At 49.2% G+C, this 27,171-nt stretch overlaps 1 protein-coding gene across 2 annotated transcripts; it reads left to right on the forward strand.

Moving 5' to 3' along the window:
• Positions 1-416: 416 nt before the first annotated feature.
• On the forward strand, positions 417-20,611 carry LOC147083624 (uncharacterized). 2 transcript variants are annotated; one of them, XM_085980159.1, is made up of 3 exons: positions 417-528; positions 2,117-2,279; positions 19,301-20,611. In XM_085980159.1, exon 3 carries the CDS (start codon positions 19,408-19,410, stop codon positions 20,443-20,445), a length of 1,038 nt encoding a protein of 345 aa, XP_085836285.1. In that variant the 5' UTR covers positions 417-528; positions 2,117-2,279; positions 19,301-19,407; the 3' UTR covers positions 20,446-20,611. The 2 variants fall into 2 exon arrangements, with proteins under 2 accessions (XP_085836285.1, XP_085836286.1); XM_085980160.1 differs by lacking the exon at positions 417-528 and adding an exon at positions 651-868.
• Positions 20,612-27,171: the final 6,560 nt, after the last annotated feature.

Raw genomic sequence — 27,171 nt, forward strand, 5'->3', positions numbered from 1 at the left:
CAGTAGAGGACATGAGATGGGGGGAGGTAGTCCCTTTAAATGTGGAGGAGGTGGGTGTCCCTTTAAATGTGGCAGGGTGGATGTCCCTTTAAATGTGGAGGGGGTTTGTGTCCCTTTAAATGTAGAGGGGGTGGGTGTCCCTTTAAATGTGCAGGGTGTGGGTGTGGAGTTTGCACATTCTCCCTGTGTCTGCGTGGGTTTCCTCCGGGTGCTCCGGTTTCCTCCCACAGTCCAAAGATGTGCGGGTTAGGTTGATTTGGCTATGATAAATTGACCCTTCCTGTTAGGGGATTAAATACGTGGGGTTACGGGGATAGGGTGGGATATGTGTCGGTGCAGGCTCGATGGGCCGAAATGGCCTCTATCTGCACTGTGGGGATTCTGTGTGTGGGTGGGTGTCCCTTTAAATGTGGAGAGGCGGGGCCGCGCATGCTCATTTGGCCCCAACACAAAACGAGGCTGCCAGTGCGCCGCCTCTGAGGAGAAGACGGAAGTTGGCCCGGGGAAGAGGCGGAATCAGCGGCCGGGGTAAAGTAAAGTGTTGGGGAATCGATTTAAATCGAGGTGAAGGGGGAGCGGAGAGCGAGATTATAAAGAAAAATACCAGAAAAAGCAAACCTGAGAGTCGGGCGGGTGGGACATCCGCGGACGCCGAACGGAGCGGTTTCATCCGCGCGGGGTGGCGGAGTGAGCCGGAACAATGTGATTCTGACTGACGGGAGCGCTGACCAATAGGAACAGGGCGGCCTGGTCCTCCAACCAATGGCGGCGCGGCAAGGGGGCAGGACCTTCCTCCCTGAGGCTGGGGCCCGATAGTGACGTCATCAGAGGAAGAGGCTTCGCTCGGTGCCGGGAGGGCGCTGGGACGGTGCGGTTTGTATTTTCTTTTTATTTATCTTCCCGCCCGCGCTTCTCTCCGCTATATTAAAAAAAAACCCTCATAAAACTCACTTTCCGCCGGTGAGCCGGACTCTCGCGGTTGCCCGGGCCTTCCACAGAATCCGAGGCCTTGCGCAGGCGCGGAGCGGCTCATTCTCGGGAGCGGGGCCCGGCGGCGCATGCGGAGTAGGGGGAGGGGGCGGGGCCTGTTCAGAGGGGGAGGATGATTGACAGGGGCACAGGGTGTGTGCTGAGCATGCGCAGTGCGGGCCGGGCGCCTGTGGCGCAGGAGAGGGCGGGGCCATGGGGCGCATGCGCGGGGTCAGCTGCAACTTTAGAGTCACAAAGGGACCGAGTGTCTTCAAATCTCTCCCCTCCTCTTCTAATTTCCTGTAAAACCAGTTTATAAAAGTCATCATTGAAAGTACAGCACGGTGACATAGTGGTTAGCACTGTTGCCTCACAGCGCCAGGGACCCGGGTTCGAATCCGGCCTCGGGTGACTGCGTGGAGTTTGCACATTCTCCCCGTGTTTGCATGGGTTTCCTCCGGGTGCTCCGGTTTCCTCCCACAGTCCAAAGATGTGCGGGTTAGGTTGATTGGCTATGATAAATTGACCCTTAGTGTTAGGGGGATTAAATACGTGGGGTTACGGGGATAGGGTGGGATATGTGTTGGTGTGGGGGTTGCGGGGATCGGGTGGGATTGTGTCGCTGCAGGCTCGATGGGCCGAAATGGCCTCTATCTGCACTGTGGGGTTTCTGTGATTCTGTGATAGGACCCGGGCCCAGGGCCTGATTGACGGGAGCTTCCGACCAATAGGGAGCGAGCGGGGCGGGGCTGGAGGAGCGAGCCGGCGGCGGGTCCTCCAACCAATCGGGGAGCCCGAGGGGTGGGACTTGCGCCGGCTGATTGGGACAGAGGAGGCTGACGGGAGATTTAATTTAAATTAATTTAATTTCCCGCCTGCTCCAACCGCCCTCCCTGCAACGTCACGACGTCGCCGGCGTGCACTGACTGACACTGAGCTCTCCACCAATGAGCGAGGGGAGGCGGAGCCTGGAGGACCGACCGAGGGGCTTTGGTCCTCCAACCAATCGCGGCGAAGGGGGAGGCGGGACCTGGGATCAGCCCGCCGCCATTTTGTAAAGCGGCCTGGTCAGAATCTGTGATCCTGGGAAAGTTTATTTTTAATGTTCCTTTCCCATTTTACAGCTCAAACTAATTTTATTTTACAGAAGATACTTGTTTTAAATATAGAAACATAGAAGATAGGAGCAGGAGTAGGCCATTCGACCCTTCGAGCCTGCTCCGCCATTCAATGCGATCATGGCTGATCATAAAAAAAGCTGTTTGTTTTTAAATTGATGGAACAGAAACAAGAAACCCTGTGGAGCAAATGTGAGTAAAAATATTTTTTCTCCCTGAATTAATTTTTTTAATATTAATTTTGTGCGTTTTTAATTATTAATTTCAAGCACTTTAAGAGAAATATGGGAGTGGTGGGGTTTCTCTTAAAGGGACAGGCGCTCTCTTTTTCTATGAGATTTTCATTAAAAATCCCCGTGGATGACCGATTTTAAAGGGACAGCGTCTCCCTTTTTATTAATGTATATTTAAGAGACTGACATTTAAAGTAGGGCTAATCCCCTGCTCCCGTAAGTGCTTGGTGAGAAATCAGGTGCTGTTTGCACTCACCCCCTCCCAATTTTCTGCCAAGGGACAGAAAGCAGAGAGTAGTGGTGAACGGTTTCTTTTCAGACTGGAGGGAGGTAAACAGTGATGTTCCCCAGGCGTCGGTATTAGGACCAATGTTCCCTCTTTTTTTTTGAGGTGCGTGGCCCCTTTAACGGGCTGCACGGCCCATTCAAATTTCTGCGCATGCGCGTTTATTCCATTTATAGGGCGGTGAGCCGGCTGCGCGGGACCTCCAGACCGCTGCGTGGCCGCGCAACTTAACGTGAACATTGATTCGGACCACTGCTTTTTTTGATATATATTAATGACCTGGACTTGGGGATCCAGGGCAAAATTTCAAAATTTACAGATGACACGAAACTCAAATGTCGCAAACAATGAGGATAGTAACAGACTTCAGGAGGATGTAGCCAGACTGGTGAAATGGGCAGAAACGTGGCAGATTAAATTTAATGTAGAGAAGTGTGAAGTGATTCATTTTGGTAGGAAGAATGAGGAGAGGCAATATAAACTAAATGGTCCAGTTTTAAAGAGGGTGCAGGAACAGAGAGGCCTCGGGGGGTATGTACACAAATCTTAGAAGGTGGCAGGACAAGTTGAGAAGGCTGTTAATAAGCATACAGGATCCTTGACTTTATTAATAGAGGAATAGAGTACAAAAGCAAGCAGGTTATGCTAAGCCTTTATAAAACACTGGCTAGGCTTCCGCTGGGCACCACACTTTAGGAAGGATGTCAAGGCCTTAGAGAGGGTGCAGAAGAAATTTACGAGAATGGGACCAGGGATGAGGGACTTGAGTTACGTGGAGAGACGGGAGAAGCTGGGGTTGTTCTCCTTGGGGCAGAGAAGATTAAGAGGAGATTTGATAGCGTTGTTCAAAATCAGGATGGATTTTGAGAGAGTAAATAAGGAGAAACCGTTTCCAATGGCTGAGGGGACAGAAACCAGATTTAAGGCGATTGGCAAAAGAACCAGAGGTGAGATGAGGAAACAGATTTTTACACCAAGTTGTTGTGATCTGGAATGCGCTGCCTGAAAGGGCGGTGGAAGCAGATTCAATCGTCACTTTCATAAAGAAGTGGGTAAATACTTGAAGGGGAGACATTTACAGGGCGAGGGGGAAACAGCAGGGGGGAGTGGGACTAATCGGAGAGCTCGACCAAAGAGCCGGCACAGGCATGGTGGGCCGAATGGCCTCCTTCTGTGCTGTTTCATTCGATGGTTCCGTCCCCATAATGAGACATTCTCAGCCCCGATGTCCTCCTGGTGAATTGGCCCTGCACCCCCTCCGAGGCCAGTGTGTCCCTTTCTGAGGTGCGGTGCCTGAAACTGAAGGCAGTCCTCCGGATGGGGCCTGAGCAAGGCTCTGGACAGCTGAGGCATGGCTGTGGATATCTGGAGTTGTGGTGTAGACAGTCCGACCTTGTCAAGTTAAGTGGGTGGCGATCAGGAGCAGGTGCCCTTTCCTCCCAGGGTGCTGTCACACTACATTAGGGCTCATGGGATTGGGGGTAATATTAGCATGGATTGAGGACTGGTTAACGGTCAGAAAACAGAGAGTAGGAATAAACGGCTCATTTTCGGGCTGGCAGGCTGTAACTAGTGGGGTCCCGCAAGGATCATTACTGGGGCCTCAGCTATTCACAATCTCCATCAATGACTTAGATGAGGGGACCGAGTGCAATGTATCCAAGTTTGCTGACGATACAAAGCTAGGTGGGAAAATAAGTTGTGAGGAGGAGACAAAGAGGCTGCAAAGGGATATCGACAGGTTCAGTGAATGGGCAAGAACATGGCAGATGGAATATAATGTGGAGAAGTGGGAAGTTATCTGCTTTGAACATAAGAAATAGGAGCAGGAATAGGCCACTTGGCCCCTCGAGCCTGCTCCGCCATTCAATAAGATCATGGCTGATCTTGGGCTCAAAGCCACTTCCCCGCCCGCTCCCGAGCACCCTTCGTGTTGAGTCTGTGCTTTCAAATGTAGTTATGCTGAATAACTGGACACAGACAACAGAAATACTTAAACAGGTCTTTAGTAACTGAGGGTCAGGGCTGAACTGGAATACACTTTGCTCCACAGGGTTTATATACCGGTGTGGTCACCACCGGTACTACAATGTACAGGAGCCATCAAAAAGTAGTCCATCACCTTAAGGTATCCTCTTAAGGTGGTACAGGTTACATACACTACAATTCCTCCCCTTTTAGCTTAACAGTGTACACCCCAATTTAAACAATACATGGATAACATGTATACAACTTTCACACAAAACTGTTCAAAGATTCAGTCTCTGAGGAGGCCTCCTGATCCGGGCCGGATAACGCCTTTCAGGGGTCTCTGGTTCTCGTTGCTGGGGTGACTGATCCATTTGATCTCCTATGGATTGAACATCATCATGTACATACGAGTCTGAGGTAGATGCTACAGGCTCAATAACTTCTTCAACTGGTGTCTCTGCCGTAGACATGGGGTCGACCCTTGTTCTCGATTCCACAAGTTGGTCAGCATGACGTCGTATTACGTTCTCTCCAACGTCTACCGTGTACATCAAGGGTCCTTGTCGGGCACGAATTGTTCCGGATTGCCATTTATCATTCCTATAGTCCCTGGCCAACACTGGTTGTCCTATTTCGAAACTCCGAGTGGCCTTGTTATTTACGTGCTGGAATTGCTTGTTTTCGACTTCCCTTCGCACATTGGGTTTTAACAAATCCAACCGGGACCGCAACCTCCTGTTATAGAACATTATGGCAGGGCTTTGATTTGTCACTGCATGCGTGGCGTTTCGATATGCCATCAGGAAATTGTCCACCTTGTGTTGTAGTGGAATATGGTCTTCGCTCATGGCCTTTATCGCCTTTTTGAACGTTTGTACAAATCTCTCGGCCAACCCATTTGTAGCCGGATGATATGGGGCAGATGTATAGTGTTTCACCCCATTCTTTTTCATGAATTTCTGGAATTCTTCTGACACGAACTGTGGTCCGTTATCTGAACATATTTGTTCCGGCAACCCATTCCTTGCAAATATGGTTCTTAGAACTGCGATTGTCTTTTCAGAGGTAGTGGTCGACATCTTAATCACTTCTGGCCATTTAGAATGTGCGTCTACCGCTATCAAAAACATGGAATCCATGAATGGACCTGCAAAGTCGATATGCACACGTTGCCATGGGGTTGAAGGCCATTCCCATGGATGCAGCGGTGCAATTGGAGGTACGTTTTGAACTTTTTGGCACCCTGAGCAGCTTTTAGTCAGATCCTCTATTTGTTTGTCGATACCTGGCCACCACACATAAGCCCTAGCAAGGCTTTTCATCTTGACTCCCCCCAGATGACCTTCATGCAGTTCCTTCAGAACTCTCTCCCTTAATTTAGGAGGAATAATCACCCTTGTTCCATACATCAATGTTCCTTGACAGATGGACAGCTGTTCTCGTCTGGCTGAGAATGCTGGTAACAGTGGGTCACCATGTGCTGGCCATCCCTTCACTGTCAAATCGTAGACCCGAGACAGTGTCAGGTCGTTTCGGGTCTCTCTCTCAATACTCGCATTGGTGACTGGTAAGCATTCGATGATGGTCGAGTGAAATATCTCGACAGGGTCAACTGCCGGTGCCTCTTCCGCTGTAGGTAGTGGCAGGGGCGACAGCCCATCAGCATTACCATGTTGCTTTGTACCTTTGAATTCGATATCATATTGATGTGCCCCTAGGAAAAGGGACCATCTCTGAAGCCTCTGCGCCGTCATAACCGGAACACCCTTCTTAGGGTTAAAAATGGAAACCAACGGCTGGTGATCTGTCAGCAGCGTAAACTTTTGGCCTTGCAGGTAATGGCTAAATTTCTTAACTCCCCACACGAGGCTGAGAGCCTCCCTATCTATCTGAGCATAGTTGTGCTCTGCGGAGGTCAATGATCTGGATGCGAACGCGACTGGCCTTTCCAAGCCATTTGGCAACTTATGTGAGAGCACTGCCCCGATACCATATGGAGAAGCATCACACGCTAAGCGAATAGGCAGCGTTGGGTTAAAGTGAGCCAACACTTCCTTAGAGGTGATCAGTGCCTTGCTTTTTTGAAAAGCCCGCTTACAATCCTCGCTCCACTTCCATGGTACTCCCATTTGCAAAAGAGTGTTCAGCGGGTGTAACACCGTGGATAAATTTGGAAGAAACTTGTGGTAATAGTTAACCAACCCAAGGAACGACCTCAACTGGGATACATTTTCCGGAGCGGGAGCTTTCACAACAGCTTCGATCTTGTCAGGTGACTTATGGAGCCCCTCCTGGTCAATGACGTGGCCGCAGTATGAGATTCGCTTTTGAAAGAACTCACATTTCTGGCGATTAACTCTGAGTCCATATTCTTTCAATCTGGTGAGCACCTGCTCCAAATTCGCGAGGTGCTCCTTATCATCATCTCCTGTAATCAGAATGTCGTCCAGGTAGCATTGTGTGCCTGGAATTCCCTGCAATACCTGCTCCATGGCCCTTTGCCAAATCGCTGGAGCCGATGCCACTCCAAAAACCAGTCTATTATACCGATATAAGCCCTTATGTGTGTTGATCGTGAGATACTGGCGTGACGCTTCATCAACTTCCATCTGTAGGTATGCCTGCGCCAGGTCTATCTTGGTGAAGTGTTTCCCGCCAGACAGCGAAGCGAAGATATCTTCAATCCGCGGAAGCGGATATTGCACCGTGTGAAGAACCGGATTAACAGTGATCTTGAAATCGCCACAGATGCGAACCTTCCCAGGTTCTCCCGGCTTGTTGCTCAACGAACGCTTCATGATGGGAACAATGGGCGTGGCCCATTCGCTCCAGTCCACCTTTGACAGTACTCCTGAATGTTCTAGCCCTTCCAGCTCTGCTTCCACAGCAGGTCGTATCGCATAAGGTACCGGTCTAGCTTTGAAAAATTTCAGGTTTGCATGTTCTTCAACCTTGATGTTTGCCGTAATTCCTTTCAGTGTTCCCAGTCCCTGTTGGAACACCTCCTTAGCATCGTCCAATATTCTGGACAGTCGTTTAGGTTTGACGTCGTCCTCTTTACAGGAATCTACAGTTAGTGCTTGTATGGAATGCCAGTCCACATTTATTCTCCGGATCCATTCCCGTCCCAGTAGTGGCGGACCTCCATCAGGTAACACATACAAGTCCATTTCCTGACTTTCTTTACCATTGTAGACCACCTTTACCTTTATCTTTCCGATGGGGTATACTATTTGCCCCGTGTATGTTTTCAATACAATCTCCGTATCCCTCAGGGGAATGTGTGAGAATAACCTTTTGTAATCTTGCTTATTCATGACCGTCAATGCCGATCCAGTGTCCCAATTCCATCTTCACTTGGACTCCTGCTATCCGAAGCATGACCCAGATAGTTTGGTGGTCTGCTGAGTTACCCACATTATGTATTTTTAGACAACCCAGTTCCTTACTGCTGGAGTCTGAATCCGTCTTCTGTTCATCCGAACTGTTCTCTGTCACCTTGTGTACTTTTTTGTACTTCTCCTGCGGCGACTTTTTGCTGCTGGTCTTCTTTCCTGACCGGCATACTCTCGCTATGTGACCAAGTTTGCCACATTGCCTGCATTCTTTATCTTTGAACCAGCACTGGTTCTGGTCATGCGTTGTCCTTCCGCAACGATAGCACTTTACTGCGCCCAATGCCATTTCATTGGTGCTGAATTCCAATGGCCTTTGCTGCATTTCTGCAGTGCCTCGTGCTGCTGCCTCGTGCGATGCTGCAATGCTGAAAGCTTTGTCCAGCGTAAGATCCTTTTCCTCTAGCAGTCGCTTCTGGGTTCCATCCCTTAGGAGCCCACACACAAACTTATCTCTCAGTGCGTCTGCTAGTCCTGTACCGAACTGACAGTACTTTGATAACTTGCACAGTTCAATTAAGAATTCAGCGTTGCTTTCTTCTTTCAGTTGAATTCTTTTGTAGAATTTAAATCGTTCCGCTATCAGCAGCGGCGTGGGGTTTAAATGCTCTTGCAGGATAGTAACAATATCCGCGAAACTCTTTCCTACCGGTTTATCTGGTGTTACAAGGTTCCTTAATAACCCGTACGTCTTCGCACCCATTGAGTTTAATAGGGTTAGTGCTTTCTTATCCACCGGTACCTCATTCGCTGTACAATAAACTTCAACGCGTTCCACATAAGTGGCCCAATCTTCCACATCGCTATCAAAAGCAGTGATGTTACCCGTTTTTGGCATCTTGTTGAGTTTCCTTTCCTTCGGATTATGATTATTATTTTATTTTATTTTTCAAAATGGCGGCTTCCCGCACTTGGCGGCTTTTCCCGCGCTTGTCTTCTTCCCCCGCTGACTAAAAATGGCGATTACTGCGCTGTTGCCGTTCTCACCTCCCAGCGGTCCTTTATTTTCCCCGACGCTGCTGCTCTTGTTCCCCACCGCTCCCGCGGTCCTCGTGGACATAAACGCTTTTCTGGCTGCTGCGCGTCTCTGCCCCGATTGCAGTCCGGCCCCTGACACCGGCTGCGGTCGTGTTCTCCGCCCTTTTCGTCGTTTCCCTCCCCTTCTCTTACTGACAACTCGGCTGACTTCCCCCCCGTGCCGCTCGATCGGGCTTACCCGCCGCTGTCGTCGAAGGGATGTTCAGTGATGTTAGACTTCGTGGCCAGAACCCAACCCGGGTTCCCGATTGCCTCCCGTGCTATGCAGTGCCCAGCAGGATGTTGAGGGTGGATGTCCTTGTTCGACGCCCGTTTCAGAGGCAAAGCTTCCTTTGATGCAACTGCCGCTAGGTAAGATCAGACTCGTCGCCACTGTTGAGTCTGTGCTTTCAAATGTAGTTATGCTGAATAACTGGACACAGACAACAGAAATGCTTAAACAGGTCTTTAGTAACTGAGGGTCAGGGCTGAACTGGAATACACTTTGCTCCACAGGGTTTATATACCGGTGTGGTCACCACCGGTACTACAATGTACAGGAGCCATCAAAAAGTAGTCCATCACCTTAAGGTATCCTCTTAAGGTGGTACAGGTCACATACACTACACTTCGCTCCCTTATCTTGCCAAAAATCTGTCTATCTCCACCTTAAATGTATTTAATGACCCAGCCTCCACGGCTCTCTGGGGCAGAGAATTCCACAGATTTAAGACCCTCTGGGTGAAGAAATTCCTCCTCATCTCTGTCCTAAATGGCTTACTCCTTTTCCTTAGACTGTGACCCCTGGTTCTGGACTCCCCGGCCATCGGGAACATCCTTCCTGCATCCAGTCTGTCCAGTCCTGTTAGAATTTTATAAGTTTCAATTAGATCCCCTCTCATTCTTCTAAACTCCAGTGAGTATAAGCCCAATCGACCCAATCTCTCCTCATACGTCATTCCTGCCATCCCAGGTATCAGTCTGGTGAATATTCGCTGCACTCCCTCCATGGCAAGAATATCCTTCCTCAGATAAGGCGACCAAAACTGCACACAATGCTCAAGGTGTTGTCTCACCAAGGCCCTGTACAACTGCAGCAAGACATCCTTGTTCTTGTACTCGAAACCTCTCGCTATGAAGGCCAACATACCATTTGCCTTCTTAACCGCCTGCTGCACCTGCATGCTTACCTTCAGCGACTGGTGCACAAGGACACTTCCCCTTCTCCCAATCTATTGCCGTTCAGATAATAAGCTGCCTTCCTGTTTTTGCCACCAAACTGGATAACCTCACATTTGTCCACACTATCCTGCATCTGCCATGCTTCTGCCCAATCACCCAACCTGCCCAAATCATACTGGAGCTTCTCGGCATCCTCCTCAGAGCACACATGTCCACCCAACTTTGTGTCGTCTGCAAACTTGGAGATATTACATCTAGTTGCCTCGTCTAGATTATTTATATATATTATGAATAGCTGGGGTCCTAGGACCGATTCCTGTGGTACCCCACTAGTCACTGCCTGCCACTCGGAAAAAGAGCCGTTTATTCCAACTCTTTGCTTCCTGTCTGCCAACCAGTTCTTTATCCAAGTCAGTACCTTGCCCCCAATCCCATGTGCCTTAACTTTACACGCTAATCTCTTATGCGGGACCTTATCGAAAGCCTTCTGAAAGTCCAAATACACCACATCCACTGGTTCTCCCTTATCTATTCTACCAGTTACATCCTCAAAAAATTCCAGTAGATTAGTCAAGCACGATTTACCTTTTGTAAATCCATGTTGACTTTGTCTGATCCTGTCACTTTTTTTTACATCTTTTATAATGGACTCTAGCATTTTCCCCACTACCGATGTCAGGCTTACTCGTCTATAATTCCCCGTTTTCTCTCTACCACCTTTTTTGAATAGTGGGGTAACATTAGCTACCCTCCAATCCATGGGAAGTGTTCCAGAGTCTATCGAATTTTGGAAGATGACCAGCAATTCTGTCCCTCTAGTGCTACTTGTCTCTCCCAGTCCTCTCTTCACCTTGTTTCTCCTCTCTAATGTTTCACCCTGGTGCCCATCCCCCTGTCTAATTAATTTAAACCCTCCCCCACAGCACTAGTTAACCGTCCCATGAGGACATTGGTCCCAGCTCTGTTGAGGTGCAACCCGTCCACCTTGGACAGGTCCCTCCTGCCCCAGAACTGGTCCCTCCTGCCCCAGGAATCTGAAGTCCTGCAATATTTCTCTTTCAGGTACTTCTCCAATTCCCTTTTGAAAGCGGTGATTGAATCTGCCTCCACCACCCTTTCAGGCAGTGCATTCCAGATCCTAACCACTCGCTGCGTCAAAAAGTTTTTCCTCATGTCGCCTTTGGTTCTTTTGTCAATCACCTTAAATCTGTGTCCTCTGGTTCTCGACCCCTCTGCCAATTGGAAGAGTTTCTCTCTATCTACTCTGTCCAGACCCCTCTTGATTTTGAACACCTCTATCAAATCTCCTCTCAATCTTCTCTGCTCCAAGGAGAACAACCCCAGCTTCTCCAGTCTATCAATGTAACTGAAGTCCCTCATCCCTGGAATCATTCCCGTAAATCTTTTCTGCACCCTCTCTAAGGCCTTCACATCCTTCCTAAAGTGCGGTGCCCAGGATTGGACACAATACTCCAGTTGAGGCCGAACCAGTGTTTTATACAGTTTCATCATAATTTCACATTTTTGTACTCTATACCTCTATTCATGAAGCCCAGGTTTCCGTAAGCTTTTTTAACTGCTTTCTCAACCTGCCCTGCCACCTTCAATGATTTGTGCACATATACCCCCAGGTCTCTCTGTTCACGCACCCACTTTAGGATTGTACCCTTTAGTTTATATTTCCTCTCCTCATTCTTTCTACCAAAATGTATCACTTCGCACTTTTCTGCATTAAATTTAATCTGTCACGTGTCCGCCCATTCCACCAGCCTGTCTATGTCCACTTGAAGTCTATCACTATCTTCCTCACTGTTCACTATACTTCCAAGTTCTGTGTCATCTGCAAATTTTGAAATTGTGCCTTGTACACCCACATCCAAGTCTTTAATATATATCAAGAAAAGCAGTGGCCCTTGAACCGACCCCTGGGGAACACCACTGTGTACCTTCCTCCAGTCCGAAAAACAACCATTCACCACTACTCACTGTTTCCTGTCACTTAGCCAATTCCCTATCCATGCAGCCACTGTCCCTTTTACTCCATGGGCTTCAACTTTGCTGGTAAGCCTATTATGTGGCACTTTGTCGAATGCCTTGGCAATCTATGCACACCACGTTAACCGCATTGCCCTCATCAACCCTCTCTGTTACCTCATCAAAAAACTCCATCAAGTTGGTTAAACACAATTTGCCTTTAACAAATCCATGCTGGCTTTCCTTAATTAATCCGCACTTGTCCAAGTCACTGTTAATTTTGTCCCTGATTATTGTTTCTAAAAGTTTCCCCACTACCGAGGTTAAACTGACTGGCCTGTAGTTGCTGGGTTTGAACAAGGGTGTAACATTTGCAATTCTCCAGTCCTCTGGCACCACCCCCGTATCGAAGGAGGATTTTAATGCAAGGAATCTTGCGAATAAGGTGGATGAACTGAAGGTGTTGATGAACACATGGGAGTATGATATTGTTGCTATCACGGAGACATGGTTGAGGGAGGGGCAAGACTGGCAGCTCAATATTCCGGGGTATAGAATCTTCAGGCGAGACAGAGGGCGGGGGGTAAAAGGAGGGGGTGCCGCAATATTAATTAAGGAGTCAATTACTGCTGTAAGGAGGGATGATATATTAACAGGTTCCTCTAATGAGGCCATATGGGTAGAACTTAAAAACAAAAAGGGGGCAAGCACTTTGCTGGGAGTGTACTATAGGCCCCCAAACAGTCAGGGGGAGATAGAGGAACAGATATGTAGGCAAATCTCAGAGAAGTGTGCAAATAATAGGGTAATAATAGTGGGGGATTTCAACTTCCCCAATATTAACTGGGATAGTCAGAGTGTGAAAGGCTTAGAGGGTGCAGAATTCTTAAAGTGCATCCAGGAGAGCTTTTTGAGCCAGCATGTAGAAAGTCCTACAAGAGAGGGGGCGGTACTGGACCTAATTCTAGGGAATATGGCCGGGCAAGTGGTAGAAGTGTTAGTAGGAGAGCATTTTGGTGACAGTGACCATAATTCGGTGAGATTTAAGGTAGTCATGGAAAAGGACAGGGATTGACCGGAAATAAAGGTTCTAAATTGGGGGAAGGCCGATTTTAATATGATAAGGCAGGATCTGGCCAAAGTGGACTGGGATCAGCTACTTGTCGGAAAATCCACATCGGGGCAATGGGAGCCTTTCAGAAAGGAAATTGAGAGAGTACAATGGCAACATGTTCCTGTAAAGGTCAAGGGTGGGACCAAAAAGCCCAGGGAACCTTGGATGTCAAGGGATATACGAGAATGCATTAGGGAAAAAAAGGGGGGCTTTTGGCAGATACAAAGGACTAAAGACAGAGGAAGCCCTAGAGGAGTGTAAAAAGTGCAGGGGGATACTTAAAAAAAGAAATTAGGAGAGCGAGGAGGAACCATGAAATAACACTGGCGAGCAAAATAAAGGAAAATCCTAAGGTGTTTTATAAGTATATTAAGGGCAAGAGGATAACTAGGGAAAGAGTAGGGCCCATTAGGGACCAAAGTGGCAATCTGTGTGTGGAGCCAGAAGATGTAGGTGGGGTTTTAAATGAATTTTTTGCATCTGTGTTCACTATGGAGAAGGACGATGTAGACATAAAAATCGGGCAGGGGGACTGTGATATACTTGAACATATTAGCATCGAGAGGGAGGAGGTACTAGCGGTTTTAGCAGGCTTAAAAGTGGATAAATCCCCAGGCCCGGACGAGATATATCCCAGGCTGCTGTGTGAGGCAAAGGAGGAGATTGCAGGGGCTCTGACACAAATTTTCAGAACCTCTCTGGCCACAGGGGATGTGCCAGAGGACTGGAGAACAGCTAACGTGGTACCATTATTCAAGAAGGGTAGTAGGGATAAACCAGGGAATTACAGGCCAGTGAGCCTAACATCAGTGGTAGGGAAATTATTGGAAAAAATTCTGAGGGACAGAATTAGTCTCCACTTGGAGAGGCGAGGATTAATTAGGGATAGGCAGCATGGCTTTGTCAAGGGAAGATCATGTCTGACCAATTTGATTGAATTTTTCGAGGGGGTGACTAGGTGTGTGGATGAGGGTAGTGCAGTGGATGTGCTATACATGGATTTCAGTAAGGCTTTCGATAAAGTCCCGCATAGGAGACTGGTCAAGAAGGTAAGAGCCCATGGGATCCAGGGTGCCTTGGCACATTGGATCCAAAACTGGCTTAGTGGCAGAAGGCAGAGGGTGATGGTCGATGGTTTTTGTGACTGGAAGCCTGTGTCCAGTGGGGTACCGCAGGGATCGGTGCTGGGTCCCTTGCTGTTTGTGGTCTACATTAATGATTTGGATGTGAATGTAAAGGGTATGATCAGTAAGGTCGCAGATGACACGAAAATTGGTGGGGTGGTAAATAGCGAGGAGGTAGCCTCAGTCTGCAGGACGATATAGATGGCTTGGTCAGATGGGCGGAACAGTGGCAAATGGAATTTAACCCTGAAAAGGGTGAGGTGATGCATTTTGGAGGGACTAACAAGGCAAGGGAATACACAATGAGTGGTAAGACCCTAGGAATGACAGAGGATCAGAGGGACCTTGGTGTGCATGTACATAGATCCCTGAAGGCAGCAGAACAGGTGGATAAGGTGGTTAAAAAGGCATATGGGATACTTGCCTTCATTAGCCGAGGCATAGAATATAAGAGCAGGTTGGTTATGATGGAGTTGTACAAAACACTAGTTAGGCCACAGCTGGAATACTGTGTGCAGTTCTGGTCGCCACACTATAGGAAGGATGTGATTGCATTGGAGAGGGTGCAGAGGAGATTCACCAGGATGTTACCTGGGCTGGAGCACTTCAGCTATGAAGAGAGACTGGACAGGCTGGGGTTGTTTTCCTTCGAGTAGAGAAGGCTGAGGGGGGACCTGATTGAGGTGTACAAAATTATGAGGGGCATAGATAGGGTAGATAGAAAGGAACTTTTCCCCTTAGTAGAGGGGTCAATAACCAGGGGGCATAGTTTCAAGGTAAGGGGCAGGAGGTTTAGAGGGGATTTGAGGAAAAGCTTTTTCACCCAGAGGGTGGTTGGAATCTGGAACTCACTGCCTGAAAGGGTGGTAGAGGCAGGAACCCTCACAACATTCAAGAAGCATTTGGATGAGCACTTGAAACGCCATAGCATACAAGGCTACGGACCAAGTGCTGGAAAATGGGATTAGAATAGACAGGGCTTGATGGCCGGCGCGGACACGATGGGCCGAAGGGCCCCTTTCTGTGCTGTATAAATCTATGACTCTATGGTAGCACTCTTGCCTCTGAGGCATAAGGTTGTGGGTTCAAGTCCCACTCCAGAGAATTGAGCGCAAAAATCCAGGCTGACACTCCAGTGCAGTACTGAGGCACTGTCAGAGGTGGCGTCTTTCGGATGAGACATTAAACTGAGGCCCTGTCTGCTCTCTCAGGTGGATGTAAAAGAGCCCATGACACTATTTTGAGAAAGAAAGACTTGCATTTATATAGTGCTTTCATGACCAGCAGACGTCTTGAAGTGCTTTACAGCCAATGAAGTACTTTTGAGGTGTAGTCACTGTTGTAATGTGGGAAAGAGCAGGGGAAATATCGCCGGTGTCCTAGCCAATGTTCATCCCTCAATCAATGTAACAAAAGGATAATAGCAAAATACTGCGGATGCTGGAAATCTGAAATAACAACAGGAAATGCTGGAAACACTCAGCAGGCCAGGCAACATCCGTAGAGAGAGAAACAGAGTTAACAAAAAGATAGATTATCTGGTCAATATCACATTGCTGTTTGTGGGAGCTTGCTGTGCGCTAATTGACTTCTGTGTTTCCTACATTACAACAGTGACTACACTTCAAACAGTACTTCATTGGCTGTAAAGTGCTTTGGGACGTCCGGTGGTGGCGAAGGCGCTATAGAAATGCAAGTGTTTCTTTCTTCACTGGTCTCACCAGCGACCTCTTCTGGCTGATGGTTGATTGACAGACAATAGTCCGCGCATGCGCACAGGGAGCGGCGGTTTGGACCTAGTCCGGCGCAGCGACCCCTCCCGGTCACCAAGGGCAGCAACTGCGCATGCCCAGAGGAGACCAACCCCCCTCCCCCACACGGAGCTGCGCCTGCGCGGTCGGATCCTGCCAGAGGGAGTCGGTGCGGGCCATTCCTGGGAAAGGCCTTGGTGTCGGTTCCAGAGTCTCGATCAGTGACGCAAAGTGAGTTTTCTCCACTCCGATTGGGTGGAGAATCACGCGGGGTGGGGGGGAGGGGTAGATCGGGAGAGAACAGAGAAATAGAAAAACCCGAGAGTCCACGAGGCCCCGGACCGAGCGGCGTCAGTTGGACGGAGCACGTGATCTCCTCGGGGACACGTGACCGAGCCCACGGCCTGATTGACGGGAGCTTCCGACCAACAGGGAGCTAGCGGGGCGGGGCTGGAGGAGCGAGCTGGCGGCGGGTCCTCCAACCAATCGGGGAGCCTGAGGGGCGGGACTAGCGCCGGCTGATTGTCTGATCCACAGGGCAGCGAGTTTCTCCAGTCCCTTGTTCAGGGCCCGGGGCCAGGGGAGGCTGTGGGCCTTTATTCCCCTCATTGGACACAAGGCTCTTTGGCTCACAACACACTGGCTCAGGTTTTAATAGAGACTTTTTAAATTCATCAATAAAAGCAGATAAACCTCGTGCTTCTGTGGAACAAACTTTCTAATATTTTATAGAATCATAGAATGGTTACAGCACAGAAGGAGGCCATTCAGCCCGTCGAGCCCGTGCCGGCTCTCTGCAAGACCACTTCAGCGAGTCCCACTCCCCGCCCTTTCCCCGTAACCCTGCACATTTCTTTACTTCAGGCACTTATCCAATTCCCTTTTGAAAGCGGTGATTGAATCTGCCTCCACCACCCTTTCAGGCAGTGCATTCCAGATCCTAACCACTCGCTGAGTAAAAAAGTTTTTCCTCATGTCGCCTTTGGTTCTTCTGCCAATCACCTTAAATCTGTGTCCTCTGGTTCGCGACCCTTCCACCAATGTGAACAGTTTCTCTCTATCTACTCTGTCCAGAACCCTCATCATTTTGAACACCTCCATCAAATCTCATCTCAACCTTCTCTACACTAAGGAGAACAACCCCAGCTTCTCGAGTCTCTCCACATAACTGAAGTCCCTCATCCCTGGAACCATTCTTGTAAATCTTTTCTGCACCCTCTCTAAAGCCTTCACATCCTTCCTAAAGGGCGGTGCCCAGAATTGGACACAATACTCCAGTTGGGGCCGAACCAGTGTTTTATAAAGGTTCATCATAACCTCCTTGTTTTTGGACTCTATACCTCTATTTATAAAGCCCAGGTTCCCGTAAGCTTTTTTAACCGCTTTCTCAACCTGCCCTGCCACCTTCAACGATTTGTGCACACATACCCCCCGGTCTCTCTGTTCATGCACCCACTTTAGGATTGTACCCTTTAGTTTATATTGCCTCTCCTCATTCTTCCTACCAAAATATATCAGTTCGCACTTTTCTGCATTAAATTTCATCTCCCACGTGTCCGCCCATTCCACCAGCCTGTCTATGTCCCCTTGAAGTCTATCACTAACCTCCTCACTGTTCACTATACTTCCAAGTTTTGTGTCATCTGCATATTTTGAAACTGTGCCCTGTACACCCAAGTCAAAGTCATTAATATATATCAAGAAAAGCAGTGATCCTAGTACCGACCCCTGGGGAACACCACTGTGTACCTTCCTCCAGTCTGAAAAACAACTGTTCACCACTACTCTCTGTTTCCTGTCACTTTGCCAATTTTGTATCCATGCTGCCACTGTCCCTATTATTCCATGGGTATCAACTTTGCTGGTAAGCCGAGTATGTGGCTCTTTGTCGAACGCCTTTTGGAAATCCATGTACACCAAGTTAACCGCATTGCCCTCATCAACTCTCTCTGTTACCTCATCAAAAAACTCAATCAGAATCAGAGCGGCCGGGCCCAGCGGACGTGCGGCCAGGGCCCAGGCACCAGGAAACCCAGGGTGCAGCGCCTCCCCCATCCGAGCCGCCGCTTCCCGGTTTCTTCAGCCGGTTCCACCAAGTCCGACTCGGGGCAAAGGACAGGAGCCAGGCTCCCAGAATGGCCCGTGGCCCCGGAGAGCATATGCACTCTCAGCGGGGAAATCAGCGCGTTGGATAGAGCGGTTTCTGGGGCGCGGTGATTGTGGGTGCTGCGGCCACCATTAGTCAACAGCTGTGGGGAAGAGTTTTATTGCAGGTGATGGAAGGTAGGTCCCTGGCCCCCTGTGTAGGTCTTTTTGTTGCTTCAGTTTGAGCTGGAGTGGAGATGGAGGAGAAGCTGCTGGGTTTAATCCCCAGTACTTCTGAGCCCAGGGGGACCCAACAGTTTCCAATGTGTGACAGTCAAGGGTGGTGGATTCTGGGGGAGATTAGGTTGTTACACAGACACTGTCCCTACAATGTAAAAGAGTATTGTTTTAGGAATAAGTATTTCTGTAGAGGCTTTTAATCCATTTTACATATACAGGTTTGTTTTAATTCATTCTTGGGATGTGGGCGTCGCTCGCAAGACCAGAATATGTTGCCAATCCCCATTTTCCCGTTGAGAAGGTGATGGTGGGCCGCCTTCTTGAACCGCTGCAGTCCGTGTGGTGAAGGTACTCCCACAATGCTGTTGTGTAAGGAGTTCCAGGATTTTCACCCAGTGATGATGTAGCAACGGCGATATATGTCCAAGTCAGGATGGTGTGTGACTGGGAGAACTTGGAGGTGATGGTGTTCCCATGCACCTTCTGCCCTTGTCCTTCTAGGTGCTGGAGGTTGTGGGTTTTGGAGGTTCTGTCAAAGTTCTGGTCGAGTTGCAGATGTATAAAGTCCGTCTCCTTCACCCCCTCCCACTCCCACCTCTCTCTCTCTCTCTCTCTCTCTCTCTCTCCTCCCATAGAGGCCAGAGGCCCAGACCAGGTGGCAGATTCCCTTCACCGAGGGACATTAGTGAACCAGTGGGATTTTATGACAATCCGGCAGCTTTCATGGTCACTTTTTTCTAGTGCCGGCCCCACAAATGACCAGATTCATGGAGCTCAATTTCACAACCTGCCTCTTTAGTGGGTTCTCTCTCACGCTCCCTGTTTTAAATTCATTTTACAGGGTATTAGAAGGGGAGGATTTGCAGACAGGAAACTCAAACCAAACATCACGTCAAGATCTGACACTCACTCGATTCATCAGGAACTGAATATCATCGGCCTTTGAATATGGAAGCAAAAAGCACCGTTCACATCGGGGAGAGGCCGTTCACCTGCTCCGAGTGTGGGAAGGGATTCACTAATTCATCCCGCCTGCTGAGACACCAGCGAGTTCACACTGATGAGAGACCTTTTAACTGCTCGGACTGTGGGAATTGCTTTAAAAGTTCCGGGGCACTGATACACCATCAACGTGTTCACACTGGGGAGAGACCGTTCAGGTGCTCGCACTGCGGGACTGGGTTTGGGCAGTCATCTGACCTCACTGTACACCAGCGAGTTCACACTGGGGAGAGGCCGTTCACCTGCTCCGTGTGTGGGAAGGGATTCACTCGCTCATCCCACCTGCTGACACACCAGCGAGTTCACACTGGGGAGAGGCCATTCACCTGCTCCGTGTGTGGGAAGGGATTCGCTCGTTCATCCAACCTGCTGATACACCAGCGAGTTCACACTGATGAGAGACCTTTTAAATGCTCGGACTGTGGGAAGTGCTATAAAGTGTCCGGGGAACTGATACGCCATCAACGTGTTCACACTGATGAGAGACCGTTCAGGTGCTCTCACTGCGGGACTGGGTTCAGGCGATCATCTGACCTCACTGTACACCTGTGCACTCACACTGGGGAGAGGCCGTTCACCTGCTCTCACTGCGGGACTGGGTTTAGGCAGTCATCTGAGCTCACTATACACCAGCGCACTCACACTGGGGAGCGGCCGTTCACCTGCTCCGTGTGTGGGAAGGGATTCACTCGCTCATCCCACCTGCTGACACACCAGCGCACTCACACTGGGGAGCGGCCGTTCACCTGCTCTGACTGTGGGAAGGGATTCACTGAGTCATACCACCTGCTGACACACCAGCGAGTTCACACTGGGGAGAGACCGTTCACCTGCCCTGAGTGTGGGAAGGGATTCACTCAGTCATCCCACCTGCTGAGACACCAGCGAGTTCACACTGGGGAGAGGCCGTTCACCTGCCCTGAGTGTGGGAAGGGATTCACTCAGTCATCCAACCTGCTGAGACACCAGCGAGTTCACAAGTGACTGCAGGGATTGGATTCTGTTGTTGCTGCTGTTAATCACATCCAGGACTGAACCATGTTCATTCTGACAGGTGGGGATTGTTTCTGCTGATGTTAATAAGTCCGGGAACTGGGCTGGAGTTTAATATTCTGGATAGATGTCAAATAAATCAGCTTTGTGTTAAACACATTGTTGCAGATTTTCTTCTTTCCCACCTCAGTGTTTAGCATCACCTGGCTGGAGCTCAGAAAGGACAATCTGGGGGAGGATCATACGGTGGGAACAGAACTCCAGCCTGGACACAGTCCTTCAGGGCCACACTGAGAGGGGCAAATGGCACTTTGGTCTTTCTCGTCTCTCTTCACTGACAGCAAAGTTGCCGTGCGGGTTAATCTCGAGGCGTGTGAGAAATGTGTCCCAGCCGCTCTCTGCCATGGTTTAGAGCTCCTAGACACGGAACTGGAGGCTCCTTTAGGAATGTAGCCCAGTGCTTTTTATTTAATGGCCTTATTAACCTGTGTTGCTACTTTTAGTGATTTGTGTATCTGTATCCCTGGATCCCTCTGCTCCTCCAGCCCATTTAGACTCTTAGGGGGAAATTCGGTGGCGCCCCCTTTGGGTCGCTAACGTCACCGGGGCTAATTTTAGCGCCATGAAAAAGTTAGCGCCCCTGCGCATTAAATTCAGTGGTAGCGCCCCAGGCAGGAGGCGGGGTGGTACTGGAAGCGCTCCCTTCCCTCTTGAGGTGCTACCAGTGAATTTCACGGTGCTTCGTGTAACATCGCCATACCCGTCGGCACATAGCACCATGTTATAGCAGACCTCCCTCCCTGATTAAAGGGGAGGGGCATGGCACTGCGCACACCGGGGCCCTGCTGGGCCACTGGGGAACGGGGTGTTGGATCAAGAGGCGCGCCGGGCTGAGAGATCGTGGCCGGCACCCCGAAGAATAAAGAGGAAACATAGAAACATAGAAGATAGGAGCAGGAGTCGGCCATTCGGCCCTTTGAGCCTGCTCCGCCATTCAATGAGATCATGGCTGATCATCCAAATTCAGTACCCTGTCCCTGCCTTCTCCCCATATCCCTTGATCCCTTTAGCCTTAAGAAATATATCCAACTCTTTTTGAATATATTTAATGAACTGGCCTCCACCGCCCTCTGTGGCAGAGAATTCCACAGGTTCACCACTCTCTGGGTGAAGAAATTCCTCCTGATTTCAGTCCTAAATGGCTTGCCCCTTATCCTTAGACTATGACCCCTGGTTCTGGACTCCCCGGCAATCATAAAAATCCTTCCTGCATCTACTCTGTCCAGACCTGACAGAATTTTATAGGTTTCGATGAGATCCCCTCTCATTCTTCTAAACTCCAGTGAGTATAATCCCAATCGACACAATCTCTCCTCATACGTCATTCCTGCCATCCCAGGTATCAGCCTGGTGAATCTTCGCTGCACTCCTTCCATGGCAAGAACGTCCTTCCTCAGGTAAGGCGACCAAAACTGCACACAATACTGAAGGTGCGGTCTCACCAAGGCCCTGTACAACTGTAGCAAGACATCCTTATTCCTGTACTCGAACCCTCTTGCTACGAAGACCAACATACCATTTGCCTTCTTAACTGCCTGCTGCACCTGCATGCTTACCTTCAGCGACTGGTGCACAAGGACACCCAGGTCTCATTGCACTTCCCCTTCTCCCAATCTATTGCCATTCAAATAATAATCTGCCTTCCTGTTTTTGCCACCAAAGTGGATAACCTCACATTTATCCACATTATAGTGCATTTGCAATGTTTCTGCCCAATCACCCAATCTGTCCAAATCGTACTGGAGTTTCACGACATCCTCCTCACAGCTTACCCTCCCACTCAGCTTTGTGTCATCTGCAAATTTGGAGATATTACATCCAATTCCCCCGTCCAGATCATTGATACATATTGTGAACAGCTGGGGTCCTAGGACCGATCCTTGCAGTACCCCACTAGTCACTGCCTGCCACTCGGAAAACAACCCGTTTATTCCAACTCTTTGCTTTCTGTCCGCCAACCAGTTCTCTATCCAGGTCAATACCTTGCCCCCAATCCCATGTGCCTCAATTTTGCACGCTAATCTCTTATGTGGGACCTTATCAAAAGCCTTCTGAAAGTCCAAATACACCACATCCACTGGTTCTCCCTTATCTATTTTACCAGTTACATCCTCAAAAAGTTCCAGTAGATTAGTCAAGCACGATTTACCTTTTGTAAATCCATGTTGACTTTGTCCGATCCAGTCACTGCTTTCCAAGTGCTCTGCTATTACATCTTTTATAATAATAGATTCTAGCATTTTCCCCACTACCGATGTCAGGCTTACCGGTCTATAATTCCCTGCTTTTTCTCTACCACCTTTTTTGAATAGTGGGGTAACATTAGCTACCCTCCAGAGGGTACCGTTCCAGAGTCTATCGAGTTCTGGAAGATGACCAGCAATGCATCTACTATTTCTAGGTCCACTTCCTTAAGTACCCTGGGATGTAGATTATCAGGCCCTGGGGATTTATCTGCTTTCAGTCCCATCAATTTTCCTAACTCCATTTCCTTACAAATACTGATTTCTTTCAGTTCCACCCTTTCATCAGGCCCTATGTCCCCCGGCATCTCTGGGAGGTTATTTGTGTCCTCCTTTGTGAAGACAGAACCAAAGTATGAATTTAGTTGGTCTGCCATTTCTTTGTTTCCCATTATAAATTCCCCTGATTCTGACTGTAAGGGACCTACGCTTGACTTCACCAATCTTTTTCTCTTCACATGTCTATTAAAGCTTTTACAGTCAGTTTTTATGTTCCCTGAAAGCTTACTCTCATATTCTATTTTCCCTTTCTTAATTAATCCCTTTGTCCTCCTTTGTTGAATCCTAAATTGCCCCCAATCCTCAGGATTATTGCTTTTTCTGGCCAATTTATATGTCGTCTCCTTGGATCTTATGCTATCCCTAATTTCCCTTGTTAGCCACGGTTGAGTCACCTTTTTTGTTTTATTTTTATGCCAAACTGGGATGAACAAATTCTGTAGCTCATCCATTTGGTCTTTGAATGTTTGCCATTGCCTATCCACCGTCAACCCTTTGAGTGCCATTCCCTAATCAATCCTACCCAACTCACTCCTCAGACCATCGTAGTTTCCTTTATTTAAATTGAGGACCCTAGTCTCTGAGTGAACTACTTCATTCTCTATCTTAATGAAGAATTCAATCATATGATCGCTCAGACCCAAGGGGCCTCGTACAAAATAAAAAGTTGCCGCCCGACACCTGCCCTTTAAGTGGCGTCGCCATGGTTGCAGGAACGACCCCTGACCCTGTCAGACATATCGTCCAGCGATAGGTCAGAGGTCGCAACCCAAGGTTGCAGCCGGGGTGCTGCACATGGCGATGACGTCATTGCCGGCGGTGCAATGCCGCGGGGCTCTACCGGCTACCGCCACCGCTAACCTCCCGCTGAATATCACAGGAGGCACAAAGCAACCCAATTTCACCCCCTTGTCCAAGTAGTGAGTGGCCTCCTTATTCTTCCCACCAAAACACACCACCTCACACTGACCTATAGTGAAATTCATTAACACACCACCTCACACTGATCTACAGTGAAATTCATTTGCCAATTACATGCTCATTCTGAAATTTATTAATGTCTTCTTGCATTTTGTCTTCCTCAGTATTAACTCTACCTCCCAATTTGGTGTCATCGACAAACTTTGAAATTGTTCTTCTGATTCCCGAGTCCAAATCGTTTATGAACAACAGTGATCCCAGCACCGATCCCTGTGGAACTCCACTTCCCACCTTTTGCCAGTCTGAGTAGCTGCTCCCAACCCCATCTCTCTGTTTTCTGTTTTGTGACCAGCTTGCTATATCAGTAAACAGTATGTAAGATCGACAAGATGACCAAGGTCAGGCCGTGTGGAGTGAAGGGCCCGGCAGCAGAATGGATGGAAAGCTGGCTACAAAACAGAAATCAGAGGGTTGGAGTTAAGGGAAGTTTGTTGCGCTCTTGCCATCCATTCTGCTGCCTGGCCCTTGACTCCACATGGCCTGACTGTGTTCATCTTGTGGACCGTACATACTGCAGACACAGTGCACCAGTGGTGGATATTGAGTCCTGTGGCAGGGGCGTCCCTGACAGGGTTACAGACCCTTCAGCCACTGGAGCAACATGGAGGCTCTTGTTCGGGGCCTGAGGCCCACCCTGGGTGTTTGTAAAGCGGATAATGTTGAGTGTTTTAATAATGGGGCTCGGGGCCTACCTGCAGTTTATTAATCTCCTGACCCCGCTTCCGCCGACCAGCAGCTCCGCCCGGCGACCGCGCGGGGCTTTCTTTGTAAAGTCAGTGAGGGACACGTGACCCGGGCCCAGGGCCTGATTGACGGGAGCTTCCGACCAATAGGGAGCGAGCGGGGCGGCGTTGGAGGAGCGAGCTGGCTGCGGGTCCTCCAACCAATCGGGGAGCCTGAGGGGCGGGACTTGCGCTGGCTGATTGTCTGATCCGCAGGGCAGCGAGTTCCTGCAGTCCCTTGTTCAGGGCCCGGGGCCAGGTGAGGCTGTGGGCCTTTATTCCCCTCATTGGACACAAGGCACTTTGGCTCACAACACACGGGCTCAGATTGCAATACAGACTTTTTAAATTCACGAATAAAAGCAGATAAACCTTGTGCTTCTGTGGCACAAACTTATTAATATTTGGGTGTAAAAGTGCAAGTATTTTCCCTCTGGGGAATTTGTTATTAGTTTCAGGAAACAACAACAACCACTTGTATTTATAAAGCGCCTTTAATGTAGTGAAACATCCCAAGGCTCTTCACAGGAGCGTTAGAAAACAAAATTTGACACCGAGCCACATAAAGCGATATTCGGGCAGATGACCAAAAGCTTGGTCAAAGAAGTAGGTTTTAAGGAGCATCTTAAAGGAGAGAGAGAGAGGTAGAGAGATGGAGAGGTTTAGGGAAGGAATTCCAGAGCTTAGGGCCCAGGCAGCTGAAGGCACGGCCACCAATGGTGGAGCGATTAAAATCGGGGATGCTCAAGAGGCCGGAATTAGAGGAGCGCAAATATCTCGGAAGGTTGTCGGGGCTGGAGGAGATTCCAGAGATAGGGAGGGGCGAGGCCACGGAGGGATTTGAAAACAAGGATGAGAATTTTAAGGATGAGACACTTGAGGAAAAGCAGGGAGTGGGGGAGGGTCAAGCCCTTATGGGACAGGGTCGCTAATTCTGTTCTGGGACAGTTACTGGGACAGACTGTATCTCCCCTCTCCTCCACACAGGGATTTGTGGGAGTTAAAGGGACAGTAATTCTCCTTGTTTTGCGAGATTATAATTAAAGGGACATTGCTCTGAGATGGCTGCGAACTTTTAGTTCCGCCAGCCTTTCTAAAACATCTTCCTTTTTTGAGGATCTGTGTGAACTCACTGGTGACTCAGCAGGTGGGATGAGCTCTGAAACATCTTTGCACAGTAAGATCATTTAAAGGGTCTCTCATCGGTTCTGGGGCAGGAGGGATCTGGTTAACAGTGATCACAATATCATTAGGTTTAAAGTAGTTATGGAAAGGGACAAAATAAAATCAACGGTGAAAATACCCAGCTGGAAGAGAGTCAATTTCAGTGATTTGAGAAGGGATCGAGCACAGTGTGGTAAACCACGTTCACTATCGTATCACTGTTAGTAGTTAGCACTGTTCACCACTGTTCGTTATAACTGTATCACTGACCACTATTGTATCACGGTACGAGGTCGCCTCTTGCCACACTGCTATACCTGGGATGACCACTGCCGACTCCGCCTTGGCTCCACCCACCAGGCCAGGTATAAAGGTGAGCGACTGGCTGGTATTCCTCCTGCTTGGATCGGATCACCCACGAGAGTGGGCTCTGTTATTTAGTCAATAAAAACCTTTAGTCACCTTCGTAACTCTTCGCCTTTTATTGGAGGAATTGATAGGTATATCAATTTTATTGACTAAATTTAATGATGTCCGACAACGAGTCACAACCGGCGGAGGAGCCACCAGCGCAGCTCCCAGGAGCACAGCCACACCAGCCAGCTTGGCTGCGAGCCCTCAGACCGCCGTACCTGGACCTGAACCCACGAGCAGCAAACTCAGCCGCAGACTTTAAACACTGGCTGGTCTGCTTCGAATCATACCTGAGAGAATCCAGCGTCCCTCAGGCATCCAAACTAAGTGTCCTGCAGGCACAACTGAGCCCGAGAGTATACACTCTCATCGAGGACATGACTACCTACGAGACCGCCATCAACCTGCTGAAACAGAAGTACCGGACCCCGGTAAACTACATGTACGCTAGGCACCTCCTAAGATCACGGCCGCAACAGCCAGGAGAATCAGTAGCCGAATTCTCACAGGCGCTATATGCACTCGCCAGGAACTGTGACTTTAAATCGGTGTCGGCAGCCAAAAATACTGAAGATAATATCCGCGACGCATTCCTGAAAGGCCTACGGTCCGAGTACTCACGGCAAAGACTGCTGGAAGCTAAAGACCTCAGCATGGAAAAAGCTGAAGCCCTCGCTATCTCCCTGGAAGTGGCCCACCAAGATCAGGAAGCATTCACCAGGTACTGCTCGCGACCCTGGGACTCGGGCCCGACCCCTACCACAGCACCCTTCCCAGCGCCGCCCCCGGGACCTACCTCTGCGTCGGCGTCCCGGACCCGACCGGCCCCGCCACCCCCGGCACCGGCCCCGACA

This window comes from Somniosus microcephalus, unplaced genomic scaffold (assembly GCF_052327205.1).
Source record: "Somniosus microcephalus isolate GS21.2 unplaced genomic scaffold, FLI_Smic_1.0 scaffold58, whole genome shotgun sequence".
NCBI lineage: Eukaryota > Metazoa > Chordata > Chondrichthyes > Squaliformes > Somniosidae > Somniosus > Somniosus microcephalus.

Excerpts from the sequence above, each read along its gene's own strand:
- LOC147083624 (XM_085980159.1), top strand. The coding sequence starts at position 19,408 with ATGGAAGCAAAAAGCACCGTTCACATCGGGGAGAGGCCGTTCACCTGC.